This window comes from Physeter macrocephalus, chromosome 15 (genome assembly GCF_002837175.3).
Source record: "Physeter macrocephalus isolate SW-GA chromosome 15, ASM283717v5, whole genome shotgun sequence".
Taxonomy (NCBI): Eukaryota; Metazoa; Chordata; class Mammalia; order Artiodactyla; family Physeteridae; genus Physeter; species Physeter macrocephalus.
The window spans coordinates 26,392,304-26,419,942 of NC_041228.1; the positions used below are offsets into that span (position 1 = coordinate 26,392,304).

Consider the following 27,639-nt stretch of genomic DNA (forward strand, 5'->3'; position numbering starts at 1 on the left):
ATAGCTGCACAGAGACTGTTGATTTACTGATTTGTTTCAGTAAAGCTAATGTACCTGGAACACCAGATGCGCTTGACATCATTGCTTGACTAGATTGCATTAATTTACTGTCATTATTCATGATGCATCTGGCATATGCACCAGCCAGACAAGCAAGTTAAATGGGGATATGGTAGTAACCCTGATTCTCACATGTCTCAGGTTTTTCACTGTGGCGTTAATATCTGCATTTTCCCCCCTCAAGGATTTAGAATTGCTTTTCTTTTATCTTGGTAACAGGGTGTGGGAGCATGGTTCCTAGAGTGTTCACTCAGTCCTTCCTGCGTGATTTTTCCCTCCCTCCATTAGGAATTCTTCCAGTTACTAAGTATATCTATTCTCATCACATCTGACCTGGCCTGCCCTGATTGGCTCAGATCTTTATATCATTCCATCCATCCATTCATCCACACATCCATAATCTGTCTATGAATTATTAGTTAAAATATCTATCTACAATTAATCCACTCTCATATCACTGTTCTGATAGACTGCAGATTTTGGAAACTAGGAAAGGCATTGATGAATCAAACATTTGCTATCAGGTGATTCTCAAATACAGTCTTCTACACTTTCTGCATAAATCCAAATGATGTAGCTTCTTGATGACAGCGTTCCCAAATTTCCACGTTTAATCATATTTACAAGGTAGCAACTTGCAATTTGAAACTAAAATTATGTATCTCAATATATAGGCCAAGTGAATTTTGAAAACGTGTAGCATAATTATACCAGCCATACTACAACTGCTAAAATTATAGCTGGGTCAAATCCATCAGGACATGCTGGGGTTTTGGTATTCCACTCCATGTTATCAGATCCTCTTGGAAGGATATTTCTTGTGAGAATTTCAACCTCTGCCCTTCTTCCAAACAAAGTTCTATGCCTATTCCCACTACACATTTTGGAACTGGAGGAATAACCATAAGATGAGCCAGTGGCCTCAGTGGACCAGGCATGAGACTAGCAAAGACTCATTCTAGGGCCTGGCCTTCATAATCTGCCACTCCAGCTGGTAGACCATGGTGGCATTAGGGTGTCTGAGGGTTAGTGTCAGTTCAGAGCCAGAAGCTAACAACTCTTGGAAGGTCTGGATAGTTTCCTCTCCTTAGTATGCAGTAGCCTGATAAATGGCCACAGATTTCTCCCGCTCAGTGGAGCTGCTTCCAGTCTGTGAATTGGCTTGGATCTAAGAAATAGGTAAGAGGTAGCAAATTTCCACTTGGGTAACTTGAATTAGATTTCTGTCCCCCAAGATCTATATAATTTTTCTGTCTGCATATGCCAAAGGTCACCTTAGTATGCTACCCACTATTCTCCTGGGGGAGCCTCTTTGCATTGCAGTGACAGAGGCTCAAGAGGGCGTGTTTCAACCAGCAAGCACTTTTAAGTCTTTGCAGTGTCAGTTCTGCTAATAGCCCGTGGACCAAAGAAGTCACCCAGTATCCACAGAGCAGGGAAGTCTATTCTGCCCTCGAGGAGGGGAGAGGGAGTGGATATTTGCTGAATAACCCAAATTATCATGGTTTTTCTCATACTCTGCAGGTCTTCTTAAACTGTGAGTTTTTAGTGCCTCTGGTCATGAGCTTTTCAAAACTTAATGCTAATTCATAAGCCCAAGAATTTGTTCCTCCTTGATATTGGAATTTGTTTTGCCCTAGCCCCAAAGGAAAAGAATGACAGTTTATTTTGTAATCTTGCTCCTAGCTTCTTCCACCTAACTTTGTAAGGGAAGAGGTTGCAAATTTAACATAAAATTCAATCAGAGATGAAAAGAAAGAGAGAAGGGAGAGGAAAAAATAGAATTAATTCATTAATCACAGATGTTTTTCTTTATATTGTGAGAGATCTTTTCAGATCTTCAACTGAAGTTGTCAGGCATTCTCTCAGATTAAATTTTTTTCCCATAACAGGTAGTTCAGGTTCCAAGTTCATCATTCACAAAATTTAGGGTATCATGGCCAGTGTTAGAGGTAGGTCTACTTTAGTCTAGTTCCTTAAGGGCTCTGAATCAAAGCTTTCCATTCATACTTGCTAGGCTGATTTTGATTAACACAACCCATATAGGAGAATCTAATAAAGTTCAGGACTTATATTTGCATACTTTGCAGATCAAGGATTCTGAAGAATTAAGTTCTTAAAAGAATAGAAATGGAATTATATTTTAGATCAATGTATTTTAAAAATTGTATTGATATATTTAAGCACTTTTGTCTTAGTGGTCATTATTGTCATCATAGTTCAATTTTATTAATAAAGGCTCCATCTCAATTCAGAATTCCAAGTGAGAAAGCATTTTATGTTTCAGTTACGTGTGATATTGAACAGTGGGGCCTTCAGGTAAACAAAGACATTTAGAACATAAGTAATGAAATACTATACTGACCTCTTTAGAGACTTCCGTAGACTAGAGTAATATTTACCTTTGCACTTGTTCATAAGAGAAGGAATTTTCTAGATGTAGAGATTACTGTGATTTGTTTTATGTTCTATAGGCACAAGCATTGTTCCCTATCAGAAGAAACGACTGACTCATATGTCTGGATGGATGGCTCTGATTCCAAATGCAAAGCACATTAACTGGTATTTTAAAAGTGTAGATCACATAACCAACATTTCGTATACGTCAACATTCTATGGATTTAAGGTAAACAAAGAGTTGCATAATCCATCTTCTAATAATTTTGATTGCATATTGCTCAAAAGCAGCCCACACACTCATCCTTACACCAACTGTGAGGCCTAGAATGCCCTTGCCTCACATATTGACCTGGTAAAGTCTGCACACTTTTCTGACCCATCCTAAATCTCAGAAGCAAGCCAAAAAAAAAAAAACCCTCCTTTAAGAATCAGAAGTGAGCCATCTTTCTGCCAGCTTCCTGTAGTACTAAGCTTGTGCCCTGTTGTTATTACCATGATAATAACTAACATTTATTCAGTGCTTATGATGTTTTGGGTACCAGTTAAGGGCTTTATTATTTGTATTATGAAATATAGCAAATACAGAAAATAACAGTCCGAGTCCTAAATTCCCACCACCTAGCTCTATCTGAATCTAACATTCTGTGACTATGTACTTCAGATTTTTTTAAAGAAATAAACATTTTTAGGTGAAGTGGAAGTCATCTGTATGGCTTAACTCTGAAATCAATCCCCTCTCTTCACTGCTAATGGTCACCAGTATCCTGAATTGGGTGTTTTCATCCCTGTTCACGTTCTTCTACTTGTACTACATATGGGCGGCAAAAAAAAACAATACCTAGCACTGTTTCAAATGTTTTGAAACATTATAGAAATTAAATATTCTCTGAATGTGTACATATATATATGTGTGTATATATATATATATATATATATATATATTTATATTGAGAGAGAGAGAAAGAAAGAAAGACTTTCATTGCCTTAGTGATAGAGTTAGTGTTATTACCATAGACAGGCAAAACGTTAATAAACAAAATATAAATGCAAGGTGGAAACCAAACTAAAACCAAAAGTTAAGTTTTAATATGGGGTTAATTAATTAATGTCATCAAAATTAGTATATGTTATGCAGGATATTAGCACGTAAAACAAGTCACTTTTTTGCAAACTTTTATAGGAAGAAGACTATGTAATCATATCTCATAACTTCACTCAAAATCCTGATATGTTTAATATCATTGATATGAGGAATGGCTCTTCAAATCCATTGAATTGGAATACTAGCAAGAATGGAGACTGGCACCTTGAAGCAAACACTAGTACTCTATATTACCTGGGTATGTATTCAGTAGGCAAAAGTGATTGTTTTATCTATTGCTTCATCTAAAGGAGGAGAAAAATTGCTTAGTGGGCAAATGTGTTATATAGTGCCTTGTATATAGCAGGATTCAATAAATGTTTGTTGAATTAAAGAATGGAGACTAAATTTACCCTGGAAGAGGCTTGAGTTGAATTAATAACTTACATTTTATGTTTGGAGGTAGCACCAACACTCGTAATTGTCCCCAACATTTATTTCACAAAATTAGAGGAAATGAGTACAATGAACTGTCATATATTTTGTTTTCATTTTTATTATTTAATTATTTTTGGAAAATAAAAATATTTAAGAGTACAGTTTAATCGAGTTCTAAAATATTTGTTTTTGTCAAGGTATTTTGACTCTGCTTCTTAATCAGACATGTGCATTTTGTCAGAATTTTTTTCATACCTATTCCATACATTTGAATTATACCAAGTTACTATCTAAAGAATATTTTCAAATTGCCGTATTTTGTTTCCATTCAAGTACTTTGATCATCATGTTAGTTTAAACTGCTTTTACTTCACTTTCAGTGTCTGGAAAAAATGACCTTCATCAGAGCCAGTCCATTTCTGGGACCCTGGATCCTGATGTGAAGGATGTTGTTATTAATTTCCAAGCTTACTGCTGTGTTCTCCAGGATTGCTTTCCTGTACATCCTCCATCAAGAAAACCAATTCCCAGGAAGCGACCAGCCACATATAAGTATACAGGCCTTTTGTTCGTTAATATACTTCAATAGTTCTTGACAGCATCCTTTTCATATGTCATCCTGGCTGAGACACTGGTGCCCTCCTCCTGCACAGTAGGTCCCAAAGCACTTCCACACTCATTGCTTCACTTGAGCCTTACAACCACCCTGATGACAAAATGGAAAAAAATCTCACAAAAATTATGTGTGAAAGTTACTGGGAATCTCATACTTGCAGAATGTTAGATATGGATTTTTAGACCAACTCCCTTATATAGGTGAGAGAGCTGAAGCCTGAAGACCTAAAGTGAATTACCTGAGATCACAAACTTCCAACAGCACCAGAAACTGTGTCCTCATTGATCCAATGCTTTCTTAGCAGGTGGCATCTCTTTCTCTAGAATAACTGTCTTTTTGTGTCTGTGTATGTGAGTGTTTTTATTTTTATTTATTTTTTAAAATAAATTTATTTATTTATGTTATTTATTTTTGGCTGTTTTTGGGTCTTCGTTGCTGCATGGCAGGCTTTCTCTAGTTGCGGCGAGTGGGGGCTACTCTTCTTTGTGGTGTGAGGGCTTCTCATTGCAGTGGCTTCTCTTGTTGTGGAGCATGGGTTCTAGGCGCGTGGGCTCAGTAGTTGTGGCTCACGGGCTCTAGAGTGCAGGCTCAGTAGTTGTGGCGCACGGGCTTAGTTGCTTCGTGGCATGTGGGATCTTCCCGGACCAGGGATTGAACCCGGGCCCACTGCATTGGCAGGCGGATTCTTAACCACTGCGCCACCAGGGAAGTCCCTATCTTTTATTGAAGGATAGGTGATTTACAGTGTTGTGTTAGTTTCTGGTGTACAGCAAAGTGATTCAGTTATATATATATATATATACATATGTATATATATATATATATATACACATATATATATATACGTATATATATATATATATACATTTTTCAGATTCTTTTCCCTTATAGATTATTATAAGATATTGACTGTAGTTCCCTGTGCATACTTGTTTTTCTATTTTATATATGGTAGCTTGTATGTGACAGTCCCAAACTCTTCATTTATCCCTCCCCAGCCCCTTTCCCCTTTGGTAACCATAAGTTTGTTTTCTATGCCTGTGAGTCTGCTTCTGTTTTTTTGTTTTCTTTTAATTTTTAAAAATTTTTCACTGCGTTGTGTCTTCATTGCTGCACACAGGCTTTCCCTAGTTGCAGCAAGTGGGGGACCACTCTTCGCTGCGGTGTGAGGGCTTCTCATTGCTGTGGCTTCCCTTGTTGCGGAGCACGGGCCTCAGCAGTTGTGGCACACGGGCTCAGTAGCTGTGGCTCATGGGCTCTAGAGCGCAGGCTCAGCGGCTGTGGCACACAGGCCCAGCCGCTCCATGGCATGTGGGATCCTCCCAGACCAGGGCTCGAACCCATGTCTCCTGCATTGGCAGGCGGATTCTCAACCACTGCGCCACCAGGGAAGCCCTGCTTCTGTTTTATAAATAAGTTCATTTGTATCATATTTTAAATAGAATAACAGTCTTGGTCAGGTCTCATAATATAACTTATTTAATTTTATTTCAAATATTCAATTTCCTAAATATATATTAAGTCTTGTAGTTAAAAATAATTTTTGTCTTTGAAACTTATAAAGTCCTTTACCTTTATTTCTCATATGAAACATAACTTTCTACATTATATTATAGTAATTACCATACATGATGGTACTAGTACCCAACAGTACTAGTCTTTAAGACCCTTAAAGTCATGATCCTGATTTGATGTATATTTGTGTCCCTTATGGGCAAATAATAACCATAAAAATAACGATGGTGATGATAAAAGTTAACAATTAGTGGGCATGTAAGAGCCCACTACTGTGCATCAAGTACAAATCAATATTATTTATTAAGTGAATTACGATTTCAGAATATATAGATTCTGTGATAACATTGCACAAAAGAATAATAATTGAATTTGTTTATATATTCATTCAACCATTAAAAAATAGCACCTGCTATGTGCCAGGCACTGTGCTGAGCTCTGAGATTCAGTTGTGAACAACATAGATGTGGTCCCTGCCCCCATAACACTCACATTCTGTCCGAAGCGACAGATGCCAACACAAGCAAACAAACAAAAAAGTAAACAGAAAATAAAGCAAATGAGTTTGAGTTGTGATAAAGGTTGTAAAGGGAATGGATAAGGGGCTGGGACAGAAAACAACATGGCGGGGGCCTCCTTTGGGTGGATGGTTAGGAACAGCCTCTCAAAAGAGGGGATATTTTAGCTGAGACCCAAAGGATGAGGAAGAGCTGGCTGTGTGAAGGTTGGGTTCTAGGCCAAGGGGACAACTTGGGCAGAGACCCTGATATGGGAAAGAGTGTGGCATATCCAAGAACTGAGAGGAAATCTGCATGGCTGGACCCTTGTGAGCAGGGGAGAGTGGCCTGGACATAGCATTGGAAATAGGTGGAAATCAGACCATTCAGGTCATGCAGGCAGTTAGTGTTAAGAAATATGAAAAGCCTTTAAATGCTTCAGCTGATAAGTGACATTACATTTTGAAAAGGCCACTTTTACTACTCTGTGTAACAGAGGGACAGTAGAGAAAGCAGGGAGGCTCATAAAAAGAGTCTAGAGAACTTCAGAAGAAATATGGGCCATAAAGGTTATTGGCCAAAAAGCCCTAGATAGTCTAAGGTAGATAAAATTATTCAATATTTACTTAATATTTATTATGACTCATTAATAGATTTAGATTGGTATAGACCAGGATGTGATAGAGGTATGTGTTGATACACTACATGTATATGTCATAGGATAGGTGTTTTTCCTCTCACAATATGAGTTCTGCTCACTGGAAATAGCTATAATTGGAATTATTAATTGGTATTTTGCAAGTAGCTCTCAGTGAAAACAAACAGAATCTTGATCCAAAACTGGTACCTCAGGACTAGAATATACAGGTCTAGCTACACAACACACAAATGCTTAGTTTAAGAAGTACTGGGCTTTTTTGATCATAACAGTGGGCAATTAGAAGAAGAATGTATAACATGTAGTATAGTGCTGCTGGGGATAAGAATGAAAGGCTTGAGAAAAGCTAGATGAACTCAACTATTGAATCTGCACAATCCTGATCAATTTATTTAGTTAGATAGATACAACCTTTAAACAAACCTTCATTGAGATTGCATTATGAAAAATGTATTACTGTGAATCTAAATAATCCTAAATGTTCGTTTAATTGCTAACCTCTCTTTTAAATCCATGAAGACAAAATTTTTATGACAGGATTTTTGATCAACAGATTTTTTAGTAATACAGCTTAGTAATTGAAATGTGTGATAAAAATATACTTTTAGTGAAACAAACTGTATTGGTTATTTGTAAAATTCCTGCATTAGTATGACAGAATTTTTAAACCTTTTTACTAGGTCAGGAGAGCAACCCCTGTGAACATTTTTAAATGGGAAAATGCAATCAACTTTATAATAACCTTCTTTGTAACAATTTGCACTGAGATAGTTTCAAGCAGGCATAGTGATGGAAAGTGGAGACCGTCTCTCTTCCAACTGTGCTTTCCATATTTATTTCAATGTAACAGAACCTTCACTCTGGTCATAGACCTGCCGTCCTGCCCCCAGCCCAGCGGCTTACCCTCATTGACCCATCCTTGCCTATTCACAGACCATCTTCCAGCCTTCCCTTCATAGAATCTAGCCAACTATATACCCTCCTGTCCCTTTCCCTATGAAATAGCACCATATGTAAGGGTCTTTAAATGGACAAAGGATGCATTTCTTTTCACTTTTCCACCATGTGAAATCTTACAAGGAAGTTAAGTTATTTACATTTTAGACAAAATTAGGTTATCACAATAAGGATTTAGTAGGAGAAAATGTGATTCGGATTGTGGGTGGAAAGGAAGTTTTCTTCAATGGAGAAAAAACTATATATGTAATTGTGTGTGTTGAGTACCTTACTAATAGCGTACGTTAGCTTGTCTATTTACTGAAATTACAAACTATCCAATTTACATTGTCATCCCTAAAACATCTAGTATAGTGCTACACTCTAAGGAGATGCTCATTAAATATACAGAGATAAAACGTAATGGAAACACTTCTTTTCTCTTTTCAGCTTATGGTCAAATGATTCTTTTTGGCAGTCATCTCGAGAAAATAATTATACCGTACCTCACCCAGGAGCAAATGTTGTTATTCCTGAAGGTAAATGCATAAATGTAAATAAATAAAATGCTGTGTTTATACCACAATAGTTAGCAGTTAGGGTAGATACCTTTATGCAGCACACCTTGGAGAAAGAGAAAATGTGAAGAAATGGATTCAGTTGTTGTGTCCTGGATGTCAGACGTCGCTTCTGGGTTTTATGTGGATTTAAACCTGAATATTAAGAATAATGGATTTTCTGAGACAGACAAGAATTAGTCATTGTGTGGAGAAAGGCTCACGAACTTCAAAATTAGGACTCACTGATAGGGCTGTCAGTGTTTTATCTATAGGCTATAGTCTATGGATTGTGTTATATTCCTTATATTAAAGTCTTGTTTTATAGGAACATGGATTGTGGCAGACACAGATATTCCACCAATGGAAAGACTCATTATTTGGGGGGTTCTAGAATTGGAAGATAAACATAATGTGGGAGCTGCAGAGTCTTCTTATAGAAAAGTTGTTTTGAATGCTACCTACATATCACTGCAGGTAAGAGTGACAGTCTTATAATTTATACCCTTATTAGCCAAATGCTAAAATGTTGGAGATTTACTAAACAAATTTATAAGAAAGCATATGTGCCTGATGTGATTAAAACACAACTGGCTCTACCCCATGAAATGCAAGCCTAAGTTCAATATATTTCTGCTCTCCTTTAAATATTAATGACACATTCCTAAAGCAGTAATTATCATGCTACTTTTTAGTGTGAGGTTTGCTCATTTTCAATCCTTTAGAATATTTGTATTATTATTAGGTAAAGCTAAACTCACAGCTTGCTGCAACTAACAGAGAATCCACTGGAGTTCTGAGGAAAAAAATTAAAAGATTTCAAGCCTTTTTTTTAAAGAAAGCAAACAGTATTTCTTAAAATGAATGGATGTAGATGGGATTATGAAGCAGACTAATAAAAATATTTCTGTTGTTTGGAATAATCACCTCATTCTCTCATAAACCTCAGATGATCTTGAACATGTAATAGTTTAATCAATTTAATTGTTCTGTGAGTCTTTTATTGGTGTTCATTTAAAAGAATAGCTTAACCGAAAAGCTATTAAGCACCACTAAAAAATAAGTGGGAGCCTTTCTTGCATAAAACTAGGCCTTTAATGCTTTAAAGGTGTGTGGTATTTTGGTTAGATACAGAGCTTAGAGGTAAATTAATGCTACAATTGAATCCTTACCTCACTGTTTAATAGTTTGGTAACAGGTTACGTTATTTGACTTCTTTCAGCATCAGTTTTCTCACCTATGAAATGAGAATAGTAATTCCAATTCATGGGTTTAGTGTAAAGGTTAAATGATATAAAATATGTAAAACCTTGCATGTTATGCCTGGCATAGAATCAGCAAGCATTTAGTAATAGCAATTTTTATTAACAGTGATGGCTCATGAATAACATAGCTTAGATATAAATAGAAGAGTATATTTTATATATGCCGCATTATTTTAAAGTACAGTGTGATCTGTTCAAACAGCACTAGTTTAGGTTTTAGGAGGTCTCAGTTTCAGATCCAGTTCTGACAGTAAGTAGATGTTGAATTTGACCTTGGAAAAATCATTTAAATTGCCCATCCCAAAGTGGATGGGTTAAATTAAGGTCACTTCTAGTTATAGTACTGTTCTTTGTAAAACAAAAATTCATTCATTTTTCTAGGGCAGGCTGCCAGTCTTCCTAATTCCTTTTTTATGGGGAAATTTTTCCTGCTCAGTTTGAAGTATTAACAATTTTCTGCTTCACTGCAGGGAGGTAGATTAATTGGTGGCTGGGAAGATAACCCTTTTAAAGGAGAATTACAGATTGTTCTTAGAGGGAATCATTCTACTCCAGAGTGGGCTCTTCCAGAAGGACCAAATCAAGGATCAAAGGTCCTAGGTATGTGTTTCCAGATACCAAAAGAGTCATATTAGTTTTGCAAATCTACTTTAGAACATGTAGCACTAAAAGACTTGTTATGAGTTCATGATGTTATGGTTTCAGAAGTTTTTACAGACATTGATTTGTAGTAACAGGTTATAAAAGTTGCTGAGATTTTTTTTTTTTTTTTTTTTTTTTTTTTGTGGCCTCTCCCGTTGCGGAGCACAGGCTCCGGACGCGCAGGCTCAGCGGCCACGGCTCACGGGCCCAGCCGCTCCGCGGCACGTGGGATCTTCCCGGACCGGGGCACGAACCCGTGTCCCCTGCATCGGCAGGCGGACTCTCAACCACTGCGCCACCAGGGAAGCCCAAAGTTGCTGAGATTTTTAAAAATTAAATCATGTCACATTAAAATAGATGCAGATGTGCATATTTCCAAAATGTAATTTATTGCAACACTAACATTAAGAATCACTCCATATGTATATTGTTTCTCTAATCTGGTTTTCTTCGTAATCTTTCCTTTATATAAGCAATAATATTTTTCATATTTTAGTACTTTTCCCCTAAAAGGTAACTTTCTTATGCATTATTCCTACACAGTATTAACAATCTGTGGATCAGCTGGCTCTGCTATTGATCTCAGGTGTTGAAGCAGGGTTTTGGTTCCCCGCCAGTGATTGAGGTCGGGTCGCAGTGGTGAGAGCACCAAATCCTAGCCACTAGACCAGTGGTCAGTGACAAGGCCCTGGCCCTGCGACTTTACAGAAAAAGAATTCCCACAAAGACAGAAAGTAGTGAAACAAGTAAAGTGTTTATTAAGAGAAAAAAAGAGTCAGTACTTTTGGATAGACACACGGGTGGACTCAGAGAGAGAGTCATGCCTTCGTGGCAGTTTGAATCACTTTTATGGGGCATTTCTTCCCTGTTTCCTTTGACCAATCATTTTGACTTGCCTGGTTCAGAGTCCATATTTGGTGTATCTTAGGATTTTCCCATGTGTGCGCATGCATCTCTTAGCCAAGATGGATTCTACCGAAGAGACCTATGGGTAGTGAGCATTAGCTGCCATCACTTAGAATCACTCCCTTTTTGACCTCCAAGGAGCCTTTCTGCTCATGTGTAGTCGGGGAGGTCTCCTGACTTCAAGAATGAAGAATATGTGGTCTCTTCTATCTGGGCAGGGCCCAGCCTCCTCTCTCAATTGTCCTGTTATTCCCACCTCGGAGTATCTGTCCACCAGAAATGAACTCAAACCATTTGTCCTGGGGGCCCTTATGTCTCCTGCCTCGCTATCAGTTATCCAGTCACAACTGTTGCTAAGTTTTAATTTTCCGGTTGCATTTGTGTGGCTGTACATATTCCTATTCGAGCCTAGAAAGCAAAGGACCTGAGAGGGTTTAATTTGGTCCTAATAAATAACTGCTTTTATTAATACCACTGCATATTTACTTAAAAGACACATAAATGTGCTTCAGTTGCTCCGATGTACAATTTCTAAAACAGTGACAATAAAAAAGGGGATTAAAAAGTGGCTTAAAATTGAATTAGCTCTTGCGAGACAGACAAATTCAAATCTTAAAGAAAAATTTCCTGAGGCCAACAAATTCAGTCTTAAAAAAATTTTTTTTGCTTTTATGTGTTTATTTTTTTATTTCAAAAATAACATTTCTAGCAACACAGAACAATATCAAGAGAAAACATACATCTTCTACTCTCCCCTTGAGGAAACTAACATTAGCAATTTTTACATGTGTTTTTCGTGCTTTTTATCTATGCCTGTATTCATGTTACATAAAATGACTTGTGGTGCCTTATACAAAAACATGGTCAAACTAAATATATTACTGTGCAATTTTCTTGTTAACATATTATGAATATCTTTCCAGATCGATACTTAACATGTAACACTCTTCATTTTTAAAGCATATTACACTACAGTATTAGTAATATATTCTAATATACTCCTTCATTCTTTTAATGATATACCTTTGATTATACATTTGGATTAATTCTAGTTTTTCTAATATTTCCAAATATTGTTGTATTAAGCATCCTCATTGATATATCCTTGTATACTAATTCAATTTATAGGGACGAGATTCCTAGAAGTAGGGCAAAGGGCCAAAGCCTTCTTATAGAGCCCTGAGCAGATAACCCCAATTCTTTCCATTCATTCTAAAATATTCAGTCGCTTATTAAAACATATCTACTATCTGTTTCATTTTATACTAGCACGTAACTCAGTTCTATGCAGTGAATAAATGTGTTTTTCTCCTGCAGGGGTGTTTGGTGAGCTGGATCTTCATGGAATTCCACGTTCGATATATAAAACTAAGCTCTCAGAAACCGCAGAGGCCGGTTCCAAAGTCCTCTCTCTGATGGATGCTGTGGATTGGCAGGTAGAGGAACTACTATGTGGTGGAAATTGAAAACACGCCATGGGTCAACTTAAGGTTTCTTCTTTATTCCAGTGGACATTTGTTTTGTCACATGATTAACCAGAAGAGAAATGTATGTCTTGCAATTAGCTTGCACTCAAAAAGCTGACTTGATAGCAGGCATTTAAAACTTGTGGTGTCAAAGGTTCTTCAGAACATATAAAGAACATTATGTATATATTAGTTATGAAGGGAAAATATGAAAGTTTGGGGGTAAAAATATTTATTTACAAATTCTTGCAAAACAGAAAAAAGAATTATTTTAAATACATTTTATTGTTATCTTGGTTATCTCTTTACTTCTAATTTGTGATTTTACATGTTAAGCATTTGGGAAGAAAACAAATCCTATGCCCAGTGATATTCAAAACGTGCCTTAGTTAAATAAGAGATTTTGGTAAAATATGAATGGTGGCAATTCCGATCTCTACTACACTCACAGGCTTGCATAGGCCACGGACTCACATGTTTTACAAATACTCTTTTTAATGCTAAAGGGTCAAGGAAATGGATGGATTACTTTTCCAGGCTCTCAATTTCAGCCAGTTCCTTTCTGCTGAGAAGAAGCTATAAGGTCACAGAACAAAGTGAGGCTTAGTCTGAGTAAATGAATACAAATCATCAAAACATATGAGGTTGGCTCTCTTAATGTAGTGTAAAATCAGTAAGTAGCAGGAGGATTTATTGAGAGTTATTACAAGCTACTTACAACATATTCCTATTTGTGATAGTTGAGGTGTGATTACTTTTTAAAAGGTGATTAAATGATTTAAATATCCCTATTATTTATCCAATTATCATTTATTAGTATTTATCCAGTTAATATTTTCTGCAGATTATTTATATAATTAATATTTAGCCTAATGTCAGACATCTTCTAGGCATAGAGGATTCATTTGTGAAGAAATTGGTCAAACTATAGGGGAAATTGCATTGAAGTGGGAGAGGCAGACACTAAATGAGCAGATAAATGTGTGTTATTTCAGATTATAATCTTTGTGATGAAGGAAATAAAACAGGTATGATAGAGACTGCCATGGTAGAAGGTGGCAGATAACATTAAATAGAGTGGCCAGAGAAAGCCTCTCTCAAGGGTATGACAGGGTTCAGGACATGCTACCCCAAAATATGAATACTTTAAGGGAAGAAATTTCTGCACATGCAGGAAGGACTTTCTGGCTTTCCCCTGAAGCAGGTCACAAAACCTTCATGTGAGAGTTGCCCTCCTTATACCCAGAGGAAAGAGACATCCTCAGCTCTGAAGACAAAGTGACACAGAGAAGACTCTGAATGGCCAACCCTTGCTGTTTCTCCCAGTTTCCTACACTTAGCCCATACCCACAATTTTCCTCTACTCTCCACTTGTCCATAAAAATGCTCAGGTTTAACCATTTCTTCAGGTCTTCATTTCCCGTGTCATGTAAAACTTATATTGAATAACTCTATATGCTTTTCTCTTGTTAATGACTTTTGTTACAGGGGTCCCAGCTGAGAACTTGGAAGCACAGAGGAAAAAGTTCTTTTTCCTCCCCTGCAAGTACTTTTGAGCAGAGACTTGGTTGACAAAGAGGAGCTTGTCATATATGATATACAGAGATTCTAAGACTTGACCTTGCTCTGTCACTTATCTCTGCCTTTCTTACCTTTCAGGAATATCCAGTGATAGTTAACTGTGTAAAAAAAAAAAAATCTGGGGGAAATTTTTTAAGTCTTAAGAATATTATCCTGACCAATTTTTAATAAAAATATGAATATATTTGCTTTGGTATATCTAATTTTAAAAATGTGTATCATCTGTGATTTTATTAAGTGACTGAATTCAACTTAAGGAAATGTTGAGATAATTCAAAATATAGAATTCCTGCTATCAAACAAAAGCATATTTATTTTAGAGACCTAAATGTATGATTTGTTCTCTCTGATAATACCATGGTTATAACCAGTGTAAGTTAAATTAGAATTATTTAATAGTTATTAAGAAATATAAACCTATTTTTTAAATTGTTCTTGAATTTGGCACTTGAATTTTTCTAAGGAAGGAGAAGAGATTGTGATAACAACCACAAGCTATGATTTCCACCAGACTGAAATTAGAAGTATCGTTAAAATCCTGCATGATCACAAAATTCTCATTCTCAATGATACCCTTTCCTATACTCACTTTGGTAAGTGGCTGTTCTTTAACCAAATAGATATGTAATTAAAATGTCTCGAAATATTCACAGTTTAGTGCTGTCCTCTGTAATTAAAATCATTTGATAAAACATCTCAGATTTTTAGAGGAACATTTCACTTAGATTGGCACTGGTACCCAAAGGATGCTACTGTTTGTGTGTTGGCGGCAAAGAGTCCCTGCTGTGTGTATTAATTCATTCAGCAAATATTCAGCAGTGACCATTACATTCTATGGGATAAGGCTGACACTTTCTGTTTTAGGCAAGCTTCTAGAGATTCTTACACACACTGAAATTTGAGAACCCTTGATCCAAGAGCATCTTTGTCCTAATTTGTTTCATTGACGCATTCTTCAGTGGTAACTGCACTTAGACAAGCTACAGCAAAATGGCAAAACTCTAATTCTCAAGGAAAGAAGGAATTAATCAGAATCAACTGAAGATGATCTTTCAACTTGTAGGATCAGGGCTTTCCCAGCACCCTAGCCTTTCCCCATTTCACGTGCTACCTTCATCTGAATCCCAGGAAGTGGAAGCAGACAGGAGTGTAACGTTAGAAAAGCCATTCTGATGCTCCTGAGAACTACAGCTAAGGCGGCATTATGCAGTGGTGGATATCAGACCTGCATGAAAAAGAAACTTAAAAGAACTTTTTAAAGCAGTATTTTGATAGAAGCACGTGTCTATCATTCTATATCACATATTTTTTCTTTAAATCAAAAGGAAAAGATTTCTTTGAAGAACGTTTTAATCGTAAAAGAGTGTTTGAAGTTCGACAATATAGATTCTTTCATTTAAAATACCAAACACTTCTCTCTGTTTGAAATGTACCTGCTTGTCTTAAAGTTTTGGGTAAGGCTTCTAGAAATGTAGAATGTAATTTAGGTTCTGGTTTTTTTTTAAATTTATTTTATTTATTTATTTATTTTTGGCTGTGTTGGGTCTTTGCTGCTGCACGCTGGCTTTCTACAGCTGCAGCAAGCAGGGGCCACTCTTCATTGCGGCGTGCGGGCCTCTCACTATGGTGGCCTTTCCTGCTTCAGAGCACGGGCTCCAGGCGCGCGGGCTTCAGTAGTTGTGGCACGTGGGCTCCGCAGCTGTGGCTCGCGGGTTCCAGAGAGCAGGCTCAGCCGCCGTGGCGCGCTGGCCTAGTTGCTCCGCGGCACATGAGATCTTCCCGGAGCAGGACTCGAACCCACGTCCCCTGCATTGGCAGGCGGACTCCCAACCACTGCGCCAACAGGGAAGCCCCTAGGTTCTGTTTTAAAATTATTAAGATGTAAATGTACAGACTATGTTTGATATACTACTACATATTTATAAAGAATTGTAGTTGGTACAAAATATGTCACAGGAAAAGAGGAACAAACCAAGGTTTAGGCATCAGGAGAGGTAATACCTATGTATTGCTGACTGTCTACATGGCCCTGGGCAAGTTCATTTACTTCTCTATCTCATTTCCTCATCTGTTAAAATTACAGTAAGTTTCCCAACTTGTCTCACAAGAGTGTTTTTGTGTATAATTTGAAGTGTTTGCAAAATACCTATGAAGCAGTAACTTTGTAAGTGCTGATTATAATAACCTTTTGCTGTAAATAGAAGAAATACTTTTGATTATATTTATTTTATAAGTAAAAAGGTATCATTTCCGACTGCCATCTGTGTACATTTAAGCGTGTAACTCTAATCAATTCATGTATTTGTGTTGACTTTTGGCATATTAGAAAGTTACATGGTCTGTGAGCTGCAAAGAAACTAATAAAGACAGGTATTTCTTAGTGTTGGTAATAATCTAACTGTCCTTCTGCTGCAGCTGAAAGATACCTCGTTCCTGGAACCGATCAGAGCTACACGTTAGCAGCTGATGTTGGGATACTGAATAGGAACATCAAAATACTCGGTGAGGATTATCCAGGTTGGCTGAAGGAATCTTTTGGTGCACGCGTCCTAGTCAGCTCATTCACTGAAAATACGGTGACATTTAAAGGTTAGTACAAATTCAGTTTATTTTTCTAAATGAAATATAGCAGGGTCTCTTCTGTGTTTAGTTCTTAAATAATCCTCACTCCTTTATAGGATCATTTGTGTTAAAAAACAAAATCCAACTGAGGAAATTTTAAAGATCTTACTGGCTTTATTCAAGGATTCATGAATCGGGCAGCATCCCATCTAGCTGATACAAAGGAGCGTCAAAGAGCTGTGCGAAATAAAAAACTTTTATAGACAGAAGGGAGCAGGAACAAGGTAGTTTTACTAGGCAAAAAAGAGGACTGGTTATTGCAAGGTTACTTCCCATGTAGGGGGCAGAGGTTTATCAAGCAGATTACCTAACCAATGCTGATCAGGCAATTCGTGATGGACTGGTTTAAGGTTCCATTTCAGGAGAACTGAAACTGTAATTAAGTCTATTTGATGATGGAGGGCTTAGCAAAAGTGACTCCATTTTGGGCCTGATGTCTTGTTTTTAACACATTGAAAAATAAAGGCTTGAGAGGGATTATGCAGTCAGGTGCCACCCTCCAGAACCAAATTCCTAACATTATTCTACTAATTTTATCTTTATAGACAAAAAAATTATCAAATTAACAATGACCTTAGGTAACAGCTCGCCCAACCTTGCCCTCAAACAGAAATCGTTTCATAACAAGCACACTGATCTGTTATTTTTGTTTGAAGGAAAATTTTAAATATATTTCAAAGATAGAGAAATGTATAATATAATGCTTATCATCACCAATTACCACAAGTATCAACTTTGGCCAGTCTTGTTTGATCTATGAGCTCACCCACTTTCTTCAAGCCCACGGATTATTTTGAAGCAGCAAGCATATATTTTTTAAGATATAATTGACATATAACATTGTGTAAGTTTAAGGTCTACAATGTGTTGATTTGATACACTTATATATTACAATATGTTTACCACAGTAGCGTTAGCTAACATCTCTATCATGTCATATAGTTATTATTATTTTGTGTGTGTGGTGAAAACAATTAAGATCTGGTCTCTTAGCAACTTTGAAGTTTATAATATGGTATTTTTACTGTATCCCTAAGCTGTACATTATATCTCCAGGACTATTTATCTACTAGTTACAAGTTTATACCCTTAAACAGCTCCCTATTTCTCCCACCCCACAGGTCCTGGTAACCACCTTTCTACTCTCTATTTTTATGAGTTCAGCTTTTTTAGATTCCATATATAAATGAGATCATACAGCATTTATCTTTCTATCTCTGACTTATCTCACTTAGCATAATTCCTTCAAAGTCCATCCATGTTGTCCCAAATGACAGGATTTCCTTCTTTCTCACTCATGGCTGAATGATATGATATATGTATACACACAGTGGAATGTTTTAAATAGATAGATAGATAGATAGGGAGGTATCTCACATCTTTATCCATTCATCCATTAATGGACATTTAGGTTGTTTCTGTATCTTGGCTATTATGAATGAAGCAACCATGTATTACTTCATCTAGAAATATTTCAGTGTGTAAATCTAAAAGACTTCTTTAAAAACATCTCTAAGAATCAGATTTTAAAATGTTAGTAATAATTTCTAAACATCAAATGATTGTTCAGAATCCTCCAGTTCTTTCCTTCTTGCCCTTTCCCCTCCCCCTCCTCTTCCCTTCTTTCTTTTCTTTCCTTCCTTTCTTTCTTTCCTTCTTTCTCTTTCACTGTCTTGGTTCAAATCGGGGTCTAAATAAGATCCATGTTGCAATTGGTTATGAATCTTAAATCTCTAATTCATTTCTCTTTCCTTGCAATTTATTTATAAAAGAAGTTAGGTCAGCTGTCCTATAGTGTTTCCAATAGTCTGAATTTAGGGATGCATCCCTAGAATTTAACTAGTCCCTGCCTCCCTTGTATTTTCTATGCATAAGTAGCAAATTTAGAACTAGCAAATTGACCAGACCGGGACTCAATTTTTAGGCAACAATTCCTCATAGTTGGTTGTTATTTTTCCATTAATAGGCACATAATGTACGATTGTTTTTCCTTTTGTGATGTTAGCAGTTATTAATTATCATTGCCTAGATCTATTGAATCACTGAGGTTTAAAAATGGTGATATTTTAATTCTACTATTCCCTCCTCATTTATAATCTCAAATACTTCTCTAAAGAGAAGCTTCCCCAGACCACTGTTTGAATACCCTGAAGGATAGTTTAGATAGAAAAAAATGTTTGATTCTTTCCTCTTATTAACTAGTTTTCAAAACACTGAGTTGGTTGCCAAGCATCCTCCAAAGGTAACAAGGAGTTTTTGTTTTGTTTTGTTTTGTTATTAGTATCATTATTAGTTCCATGGATTTAAACATATTTGATATGTTCTAATCCATTGTGAACGTTAACCTTATTGATACTGAAAATGCCCTCTTGTTGACCTTCAGAACCTTTTCATGTTGGTGCCTAAGTCCTCCTCCTTATGACTGTTTTTTTTAATTACAATTTTATTTATTTATTTATTTATGGCCATGTTGGGTCTTCGTTGCTGTGCACGGGCTTTCTCTAGTTGTGGCGAGCGGCAGCTACTCTTTGTTGCAGTGCACGGGCTTCTCATTGTGCTGGCTTCTCTTGTTGTGGAGCACGGGCCCTAGGCACGTGGGCTTCAGTAGTTGTGGTGCGTGGGCTCAGTAGTTGTGGCACAGGGGCTTAGTTGCTCTGCGGCATGTGGGATCTTCCCAGACCAGGTATTGAACCTATGTCCCCTGCACTGGCAGGTGGATTCTTAACCACTGTGCCACCAGGGAAGTCCCTGACTGTTTGGGGGTTTTTTTTTTAGCTTCTTCACTTTCTGATATGACAAGCACATATTGTAATTTTTTTTTTTTTCTTGCTGAGACTGGGAGTAAATTCTTCCTCCAAGTAACCCTGTTTCTTTTTATTGGAAGCTGGTGTTTCAATCTCACAATCTGGGTACCAGAAGTAATCCTCTATTCTTGACTTGAACTGTTTCAGCAGGAGCTCACTTGGTTACAATACTGCCTATTCCATTTTGCAACAGCTCTCATTTTAGAAAATCTTTATATTGAGCAAGCAGCTATCCCACTATAACTTCTACCTATTGGTCATAATCTGCCAACAGAAGCTTAACTGATGAGGAGAATAGTAATGATGATCGTAAAGTAATACAAGATTCCAGACACTGTGCTAAGCATTTAACACATATTACGTCACTCAGTCCTCATAGTAGTATGGCATAAATATTGTCCTCTTTTTAAAGATAAAGAATTAGATGATTAGAGGGAAGAAATTACTCTGATCTTGGATACTAGTCCATGTTGTTTCACTTAAAGTCCCATGATGGACCCTATTCACATGTCAACCTTTCCTTGCTCCAATAAATTATTTTATGATGTAAGTAAAGAAAATGCATCTATGGCTTTTGTAGGCCCAGGGTCTGTAGTAATCATTTCTTCTCTATATCTATCTTATTAATCTTATGTTCTCCACCATACATCTAATCGCTGGCTCATGGATTTCCAGACAGGCTTTTCCCTTCTAGTATAAAATAACTCTTCTCCAATGTATTTTATTAGATATCAGTTTTTGAAACAAGGAATACCCTCTACTGTATTTTTACCAGCCATGAATCTCTGTGCCTCAGTTTCCTTGTATAGAAGACAGGAATAATAAAAGTTCCTAAGTCACAGATGTTGTGTGAGTATTAAACCACACATTGCCTGTTAAGCACTTAGTACAGAGCTTGGCACAGAGTCATGGCTCATGGATTGTTATAGCTGTTCTTAATAATCTATGAAATTGCCTTTTGTCACTTCAGTGGAACTTATGACAAACTCGATCAGCAGATACTTGGCAATGCATATTCTGGAAAAAATTATGTAAAGATTATGTCCTTAACAGCTCTTTAGAGCATCAAAATTGAAATGTCAGGTAAATTATAACTTGTGCCTCATGCCATGCATTCTCAACAGGGACTGTATCACTCAATTTTATTTATTTATTTATTTATGGCCATGTTGGGTCTTCGTTGCTGTGCACGGGCTTTCTCTAGTTGTGGCGAGCGGCAGCTACTCTTTGTTGCAGTGCACGGGCTTCTCATTGTGCTGGCTTCTCTTGTTGTGGAGCACGGGCCCTAGGCACGTGGGCTTCAGTAGTTGTGGTGCGTGGGCTCAGTAGTTGTGGCACAGGGGCTTAGTTGCTCTGCGGCATGTGGGATCTTCCCAGACCAGGTATTGAACCTATGTCCCCTGCACTGGCAGGTGGATTCTTAACCACTGTGCCACCAGGGAAGTCCCTGACTGTTTGGGGGTTTTTTTTTTAGCTTCTTCACTTTCTGATATGACAAGCACATATTGTAATTTTTTTTTTTTCTTGCTGAGACTGGGAGTAAATTCTTCCTCCAAGTAACCCTGTTTCTTTTTATTGGAAGCTGGTGTTTCAATCTCACAATCTGGGTACCAGAAGTAATCCTCTATTCTTGACTTGAACTGTTTCAGCAGGAGCTCACTTGGTTACAATACTGCCTATTCCATTTTGCAACAGCTCTCATTTTAGAAAATCTTTATATTGAGCAAGCAGCTATCCCACTATAACTTCTACCTATTGGTCATAATCTGCCAACAGAAGCTTAACTGATGAGGAGAATAGTAATGATGATCGTAAAGTAATACAAGATTCCAGACACTGTGCTAAGCATTTAACACATATTACGTCACTCAGTCCTCATAGTAGTATGGCATAAATATTGTCCTCTTTTTAAAGATAAAGAATTAGATGATTAGAGGGAAGAAATTACTCTGATCTTGGATACTAGTCCATGTTGTTTCACTTAAAGTCCCATGATGGACCCTATTCACATGTCAACCTTTCCTTGCTCCAATAAATTATTTTATGATGTAAGTAAAGAAAATGCATCTATGGCTTTTGTAGGCCCAGGGTCTGTAGTAATCATTTCTTCTCTATATCTATCTTATTAATCTTATGTTCTCCACCATACATCTAATCGCTGGCTCATGGATTTCCAGACAGGCTTTTCCCTTCTAGTATAAAATAACTCTTCTCCAATGTATTTTATTAGATATCAGTTTTTGAAACAAGGAATACCCTCTACTGTATTTTTACCAGCCATGAATCTCTGTGCCTCAGTTTCCTTGTATAGAAGACAGGAATAATAAAAGTTCCTAAGTCACAGATGTTGTGTGAGTATTAAACCACACATTGCCTGTTAAGCACTTAGTACAGAGCTTGGCACAGAGTCATGGCTCATGGATTGTTATAGCTGTTCTTAATAATCTATGAAATTGCCTTTTGTCACTTCAGTGGAACTTATGACAAACTCGATCAGCAGATACTTGGCAATGCATATTCTGGAAAAAATTATGTAAAGATTATGTCCTTAACAGCTCTTTAGAGCATCAAAATTGAAATGTCAGGTAAATTATAACTTGTGCCTCATGCCATGCATTCTCAACAGGGACTGTATCACTACCAACAGATGAAAATTGACTCTTGGGGGGAAAAAAAATGTAACCAGTTTCTGGTCCTCCAAAGGGCCTCCATACCTTGACAGATATGTAGTATATCTGTGGTATTAAAATGTCATGGAGAGGGAACGCTATTCAGAAAGAGAAATGTCTAAAAAGGTTCTTGTGGGGCTTCCCTGGTGGCGCAGTGGTTGCGCTTCCGCCTGCCGATGCAGGGGAACTGGGTGCCCCGCAACGGGAGAGGCCGCAACAGAGGGAGGCCCGCATACCACCAAAAAAAATTAAAAAATTAAAAAATTAAAAAATAAAAAATAAAAAGGTTCTTGTGAGGGGCAGTAAAAAAACAAATTCAGAAACATTGCCTTATTTGGATTAAAAGGGCAAAGAAAAATGAATACAATTTTCATGAAAAAGTTGAAAACAAATTTGTAATTTGGAAAATTACAAAAACTTTAGTAGTTTTTCAAAAATTTTTATTCAGCTTCAAGGAAAAAAAATGTGTAACTCTTTTCCCCACTAGGAAATGCAAGAATAAGTAATGTGGAATTTTATCACAGCGGTCAAGAGGGCTTCAGGGATATCACGGATCCAAGATACGCTGTAACATTTCTTAACCTGGGACAGGTTTGTACTTTATTTTTAATTTTTGCATATACCCCAAATTAAGTATTTTGATTTTGATTTGATTTTCATTTAACTTTACTAGATACCCATATCTTAGAATTGCTAAGACTATAATCTAATGTAATAAAACTTTCTTAGATGTATTTCCCGTTAATGTTTTTAGACTACAACAGTATTTTATTCCAACCATTTTATGCATTATTTAAGGTCAGTAAAAAAAAAAAAAAAACAGAAAATGGAGCACAAAAGGTGAAAGAATTGAAGATCTATAATAGTATTTCACATCTCTACTTTACTTTACAATGACCAAAAATATTTCCAAACAGTTACTATTAAACAAAGTGAGTGTTGCTTAAATTTCTCAAATGAAAAGCATGTCTGTATATCCATGCCTCTGTCAAAAGTGGGAAAATAAATATGCTTAGAGGGCTGCTGATTTAAGAAAAAATGAGAAAGAGCATATTTCTTATATAGAATTTGAAAAGTAATAGATACATGCATAACTGAATCACTTTGCTGTACACCTGAAACTAACACAACATTGTTAATCAACTATGCTCCAATATAAAATAAAAATATGAAAAGTAAATAAATAAAATAAAATTAAAAATATATATATTATGGAGGGGAGATAAATTGGGAGTCTGGGATTAATATATACACACTACTATACATAAAATAACAAGGACCTACTGTATAGCACAGGGAACTATACTCAATATTCTTGTAATAACCTATAATGGAAAAGAATCTGGAAAAGAATAGATATATATGTATAACTGAATCACTTTGCTTACACTTGAAACTGAAACAACGTGGTAAATCAACTATATGTCAATAAAGATAAATAAATAAAAATTTTAAATCATGTAGGTTTGGAGTTGAAACCCCTAAACTACTCATTGACTGTTTCCTACAGACATTTGAATTGTAACCCCTGCCTTGAGTATCGACTTCCATGGTTAAAAAAAAATAAAATCCCTGCTCATCATATAATAAACTGTTCTGAAAAATAATTTTTAGTTCCTTAGCATTTCATAGGTAATGATAGAAATAGAAATGCATAGAAAAGCGCTTGAGAATTTTTAATTCACATTTAAAATAAGCATTTCTTTTTTGCTCTTTTTAATCATAAACTGAAGCTATATGGAAATTTCCCAGGATTAAAAGATCTGCTGGGAAGTCACCTTCTTTCATGGAATGTAAATTGAGTATTTTGTTTATCAAGATTTGTTTTCTGAAAATCACCTACTTCAAATTGTTTTCTTTAAATATCCTTTAACTTTGTTTTTAAAATGTTCACTGAATCCTGTTGTTTTATAGATTCAAGAACGTGGCTCATCTTATATTCAAGGCTGTGCTTTTCACAGTGGCTTTTCCCCCGCAGTTGGTGTATTTGGGACAGATGGATTGGACATAGATGATAACGTGATTCACTTTACAGTGGGGGAAGGTAATATGATAATATTTCGGTCCAATAACATGTCTTCTGAGACAGACTTGTCTGCAAACTCTAGAGCCAGGGTGTCCAATTGATCTTTCTTCAAGAATGGAAATAAAGGGTCTATGTTTGTGCTAACATGGTAATTACTAAACTGCATGTGGCCATTCAACACTTGAAATGTGGCTAATGTGACTGAGAAACTGGATTTTTAATTTTAATGGTACTTAATTATATTACTTTACATTTAAGTAGTCACATGTGGCTATGGCTATCATATTGAACAGTACAGCTCTAGAAGAATTATTTACCAGACCATGATCTTATGTGAGTTATTTAATCACCAATAGTTTAAATTACTGACTTTTAACATACTTCTCACATATAAAACAAAAAGATTATTCACAAATAAAGATAATTTTTTAAAAGAATATATTTGATTTTATTTAGGGGGTTGTCCTTACTTGAATATCAGTCTAAAGCATAATACAAATTCATTTAAGGTGTATAAAATTTGTGTGTATATTTGTTAAAATCTAAGGTGGAGCCTGTGAACCCACATATTTAACAAAAAATTTTAATTCAGGTAGTCTGTTAAAGAGGTAGAGTATCAAAGAGTTCAGAGGGTTCACTCTAAAATCAAAAGGGTTCGTTTGTCAGGTACAAACGAGAAAACTAATTTCATGGAAGAAATGAAAGACATTCCCTATAGTACTCATTTGGGGGAATTTTCTTTTTTTCCAGGCATGAGAATATGGGGGGATGCCAACAGAGTCCGAGGAAACTTGGTTGCACTTTCAGTTTGGCCAGGAACCTATCAGAACAGAAAAGACTTGAGCTCAACTCTCTGGCATGCAGCAATTGAGGTAGTGTGAACACATTTAAAATTATAAATAGACAAAATTATAATTTGTAATTCCCTTATTGAAGAGTATAATTTCTGTAGAATTCGTAAATCTCAAAATGTCATTGAAAATGATTTCTTCCTTAGATGAAGATTGTGGATAAAGTGAGCTGATTAAAGGAGTGAATGAACTTTCTGTAAAGATGTTGTGAGCTCCAGTAGCCACTGGATTTTTCTCTGTGTTGACGTCCATTGGTTTAAATACTTCTCTTATTTACTTGCTTCTCCAACATTAATTATTGATTTCAAGTTCCATTACAGGGTCTCTCTGCTTCTAATTGACTGAATGCCTTACACATTTTACTATTTAACTCTGAATTTAAATGCAAAATTATAATGATAGACTATAAAATCTCTAAAATCCATTTCTCATCTAAAACTCTTATGATTCTATATGCAAGGTTATTTACTCTTATCGGATATTACTAATTGGGCCCTTCTTGTTTCCCGTGAAGTTTCTTCAATTACTATAGGTATTTATTTAGATGTAGAGTGAGATTGTAAGCAAGAAAATAGAAAGTACAGAGAGGATTTAGAGGAAAGATAGCTTCCTCTTGTTTTTATCTTACTTACTCATACCATAGGAAAGAAGAAGAATTTAAAAAGCTCTCTTTGAAAGATAGGGTAAAGACTGAATTTTGTTTTTGTACAACTATTAATAATCACCTTAAAGCAAAATCTGAAAGCCTGGAACTTAGTATACATTTATAAGGTAATAATGTTCTCTTTTTGTCTATTTATAGATGTTAGAATGTAATCAAATGTCAATTCCAAATCTTTAAAGTTATCTATATCTTTTGAAAGGCATTTTTTTTTAGGTTTATGAATTCCATTTGACTCTATTTTTATCATAGTCTTTAAAAATAAGGCTGTTTAACATGCTTTAAATAAGTGAGATTTGGACTGTTTTGCTGATTCTGTGTAGGCAAGAACTAAACCTTCTGTGCTCCATACTTTTCATTTTCTACCATGATTTGGCTCATAAAATAAATTTGTTTAGTAATTACCTACTTGTTCTAACCCAGTTTTTTATTATAGCAGATTTTCTTTAATGAATGCCTCTACTGAATTTTATGGTCCACTGTAATTGCCTTAGTTGTCTTTTTCTTAATAAATCAAATTGGTAACAGAATACAACCAAAAAAGAGTGATAAAATTTTTGTAGCCTTGTTATAATACTGGAATTTTGTCTATGGCTTGTTAATATTCAACCACGTCCAGTGGATTTTGTGACTGAAATGAAAAGTAATCTCTTTAATGTACTTTTATAATGAAGTCTAAAGGATAGTATTTAGTGGTAGGTTTACACCAAGAACCTAAGGTAATTTCAGTACTTCATTTGTATTATACATTTGAATGGGGTGAATGTGAATTAAATTTTTACTCCTGGAAGTATCGTCATAATTAGTTTTCCAGTGTATGTTGCATACCTGCTCTCATTGCATAATTGTGTAAGAGCCTGACCCAAAGCATTTTCTTTATCGTTATACTAGATCAATAGAGGGACCAATACAGTCTTACAAAATAACGTAGTGGCTGGATTTGGAAGGGCAGGATATCGCATCAATGGTGAACCTTGCTCAAGTAAGTCTTTGGCATAGAGTCACTAAAATTAGGAAATAACCTGTCTAAATTTGTTCGAAATAAATAATTATTGTTTGTGAGTTGTAAAGTAATATTGCTTCTTCCTGGGCACTGAAAGAACTCAACAAACTAAATTATTTCCATATACTATTGGGTTTAAAGAAAAAATTAAAACCAAGTTTCTTCTCATCCTTCACCCCTATCACCCTTCTCCGGCAGCCCCAGGATGCCACGCTCTTCCCTGGCCCTAGGACACTGCAGCCCCAGGTCCTCTCTTGAGACCCCATCCCCATCCTCATCCTCCTGAGACCGGGCCTTGCTGCTCCCCAGGCCTCCCCTTCACAGTCACTGCCTCAGGGAGGTCCCTGAGCCCCAGGCTGAGGAAGGTGACCAGCCCTGTCCTTGT

At 36.3% G+C, this 27,639-nt stretch overlaps 1 protein-coding gene across 1 annotated transcript in view; it reads left to right on the forward strand.

Annotated features, from left to right (window-relative positions):
* Positions 1–27,639, forward strand: part of PKHD1L1 (PKHD1 like 1) — a 153,645-nt gene that overhangs the window by 94,513 nt on the left and 31,493 nt on the right. Inside the window, exons 51-63 of the mRNA XM_007114624.2 lie at positions 2,535–2,686; positions 3,641–3,800; positions 4,360–4,531; positions 8,652–8,740; positions 9,087–9,235; positions 10,494–10,623; positions 12,889–13,007; positions 15,082–15,211; positions 17,034–17,207; positions 23,201–23,304; positions 24,628–24,757; positions 25,490–25,611; positions 27,143–27,233. Of these exons, the coding sequence (XP_007114686.2) occupies positions 2,535–2,686; positions 3,641–3,800; positions 4,360–4,531; positions 8,652–8,740; positions 9,087–9,235; positions 10,494–10,623; positions 12,889–13,007; positions 15,082–15,211; positions 17,034–17,207; positions 23,201–23,304; positions 24,628–24,757; positions 25,490–25,611; positions 27,143–27,233 (1,722 nt within the window). The remainder of the gene's footprint in view (positions 1–2,534; positions 2,687–3,640; positions 3,801–4,359; positions 4,532–8,651; positions 8,741–9,086; positions 9,236–10,493; positions 10,624–12,888; positions 13,008–15,081; positions 15,212–17,033; positions 17,208–23,200; positions 23,305–24,627; positions 24,758–25,489; positions 25,612–27,142; positions 27,234–27,639) is intronic.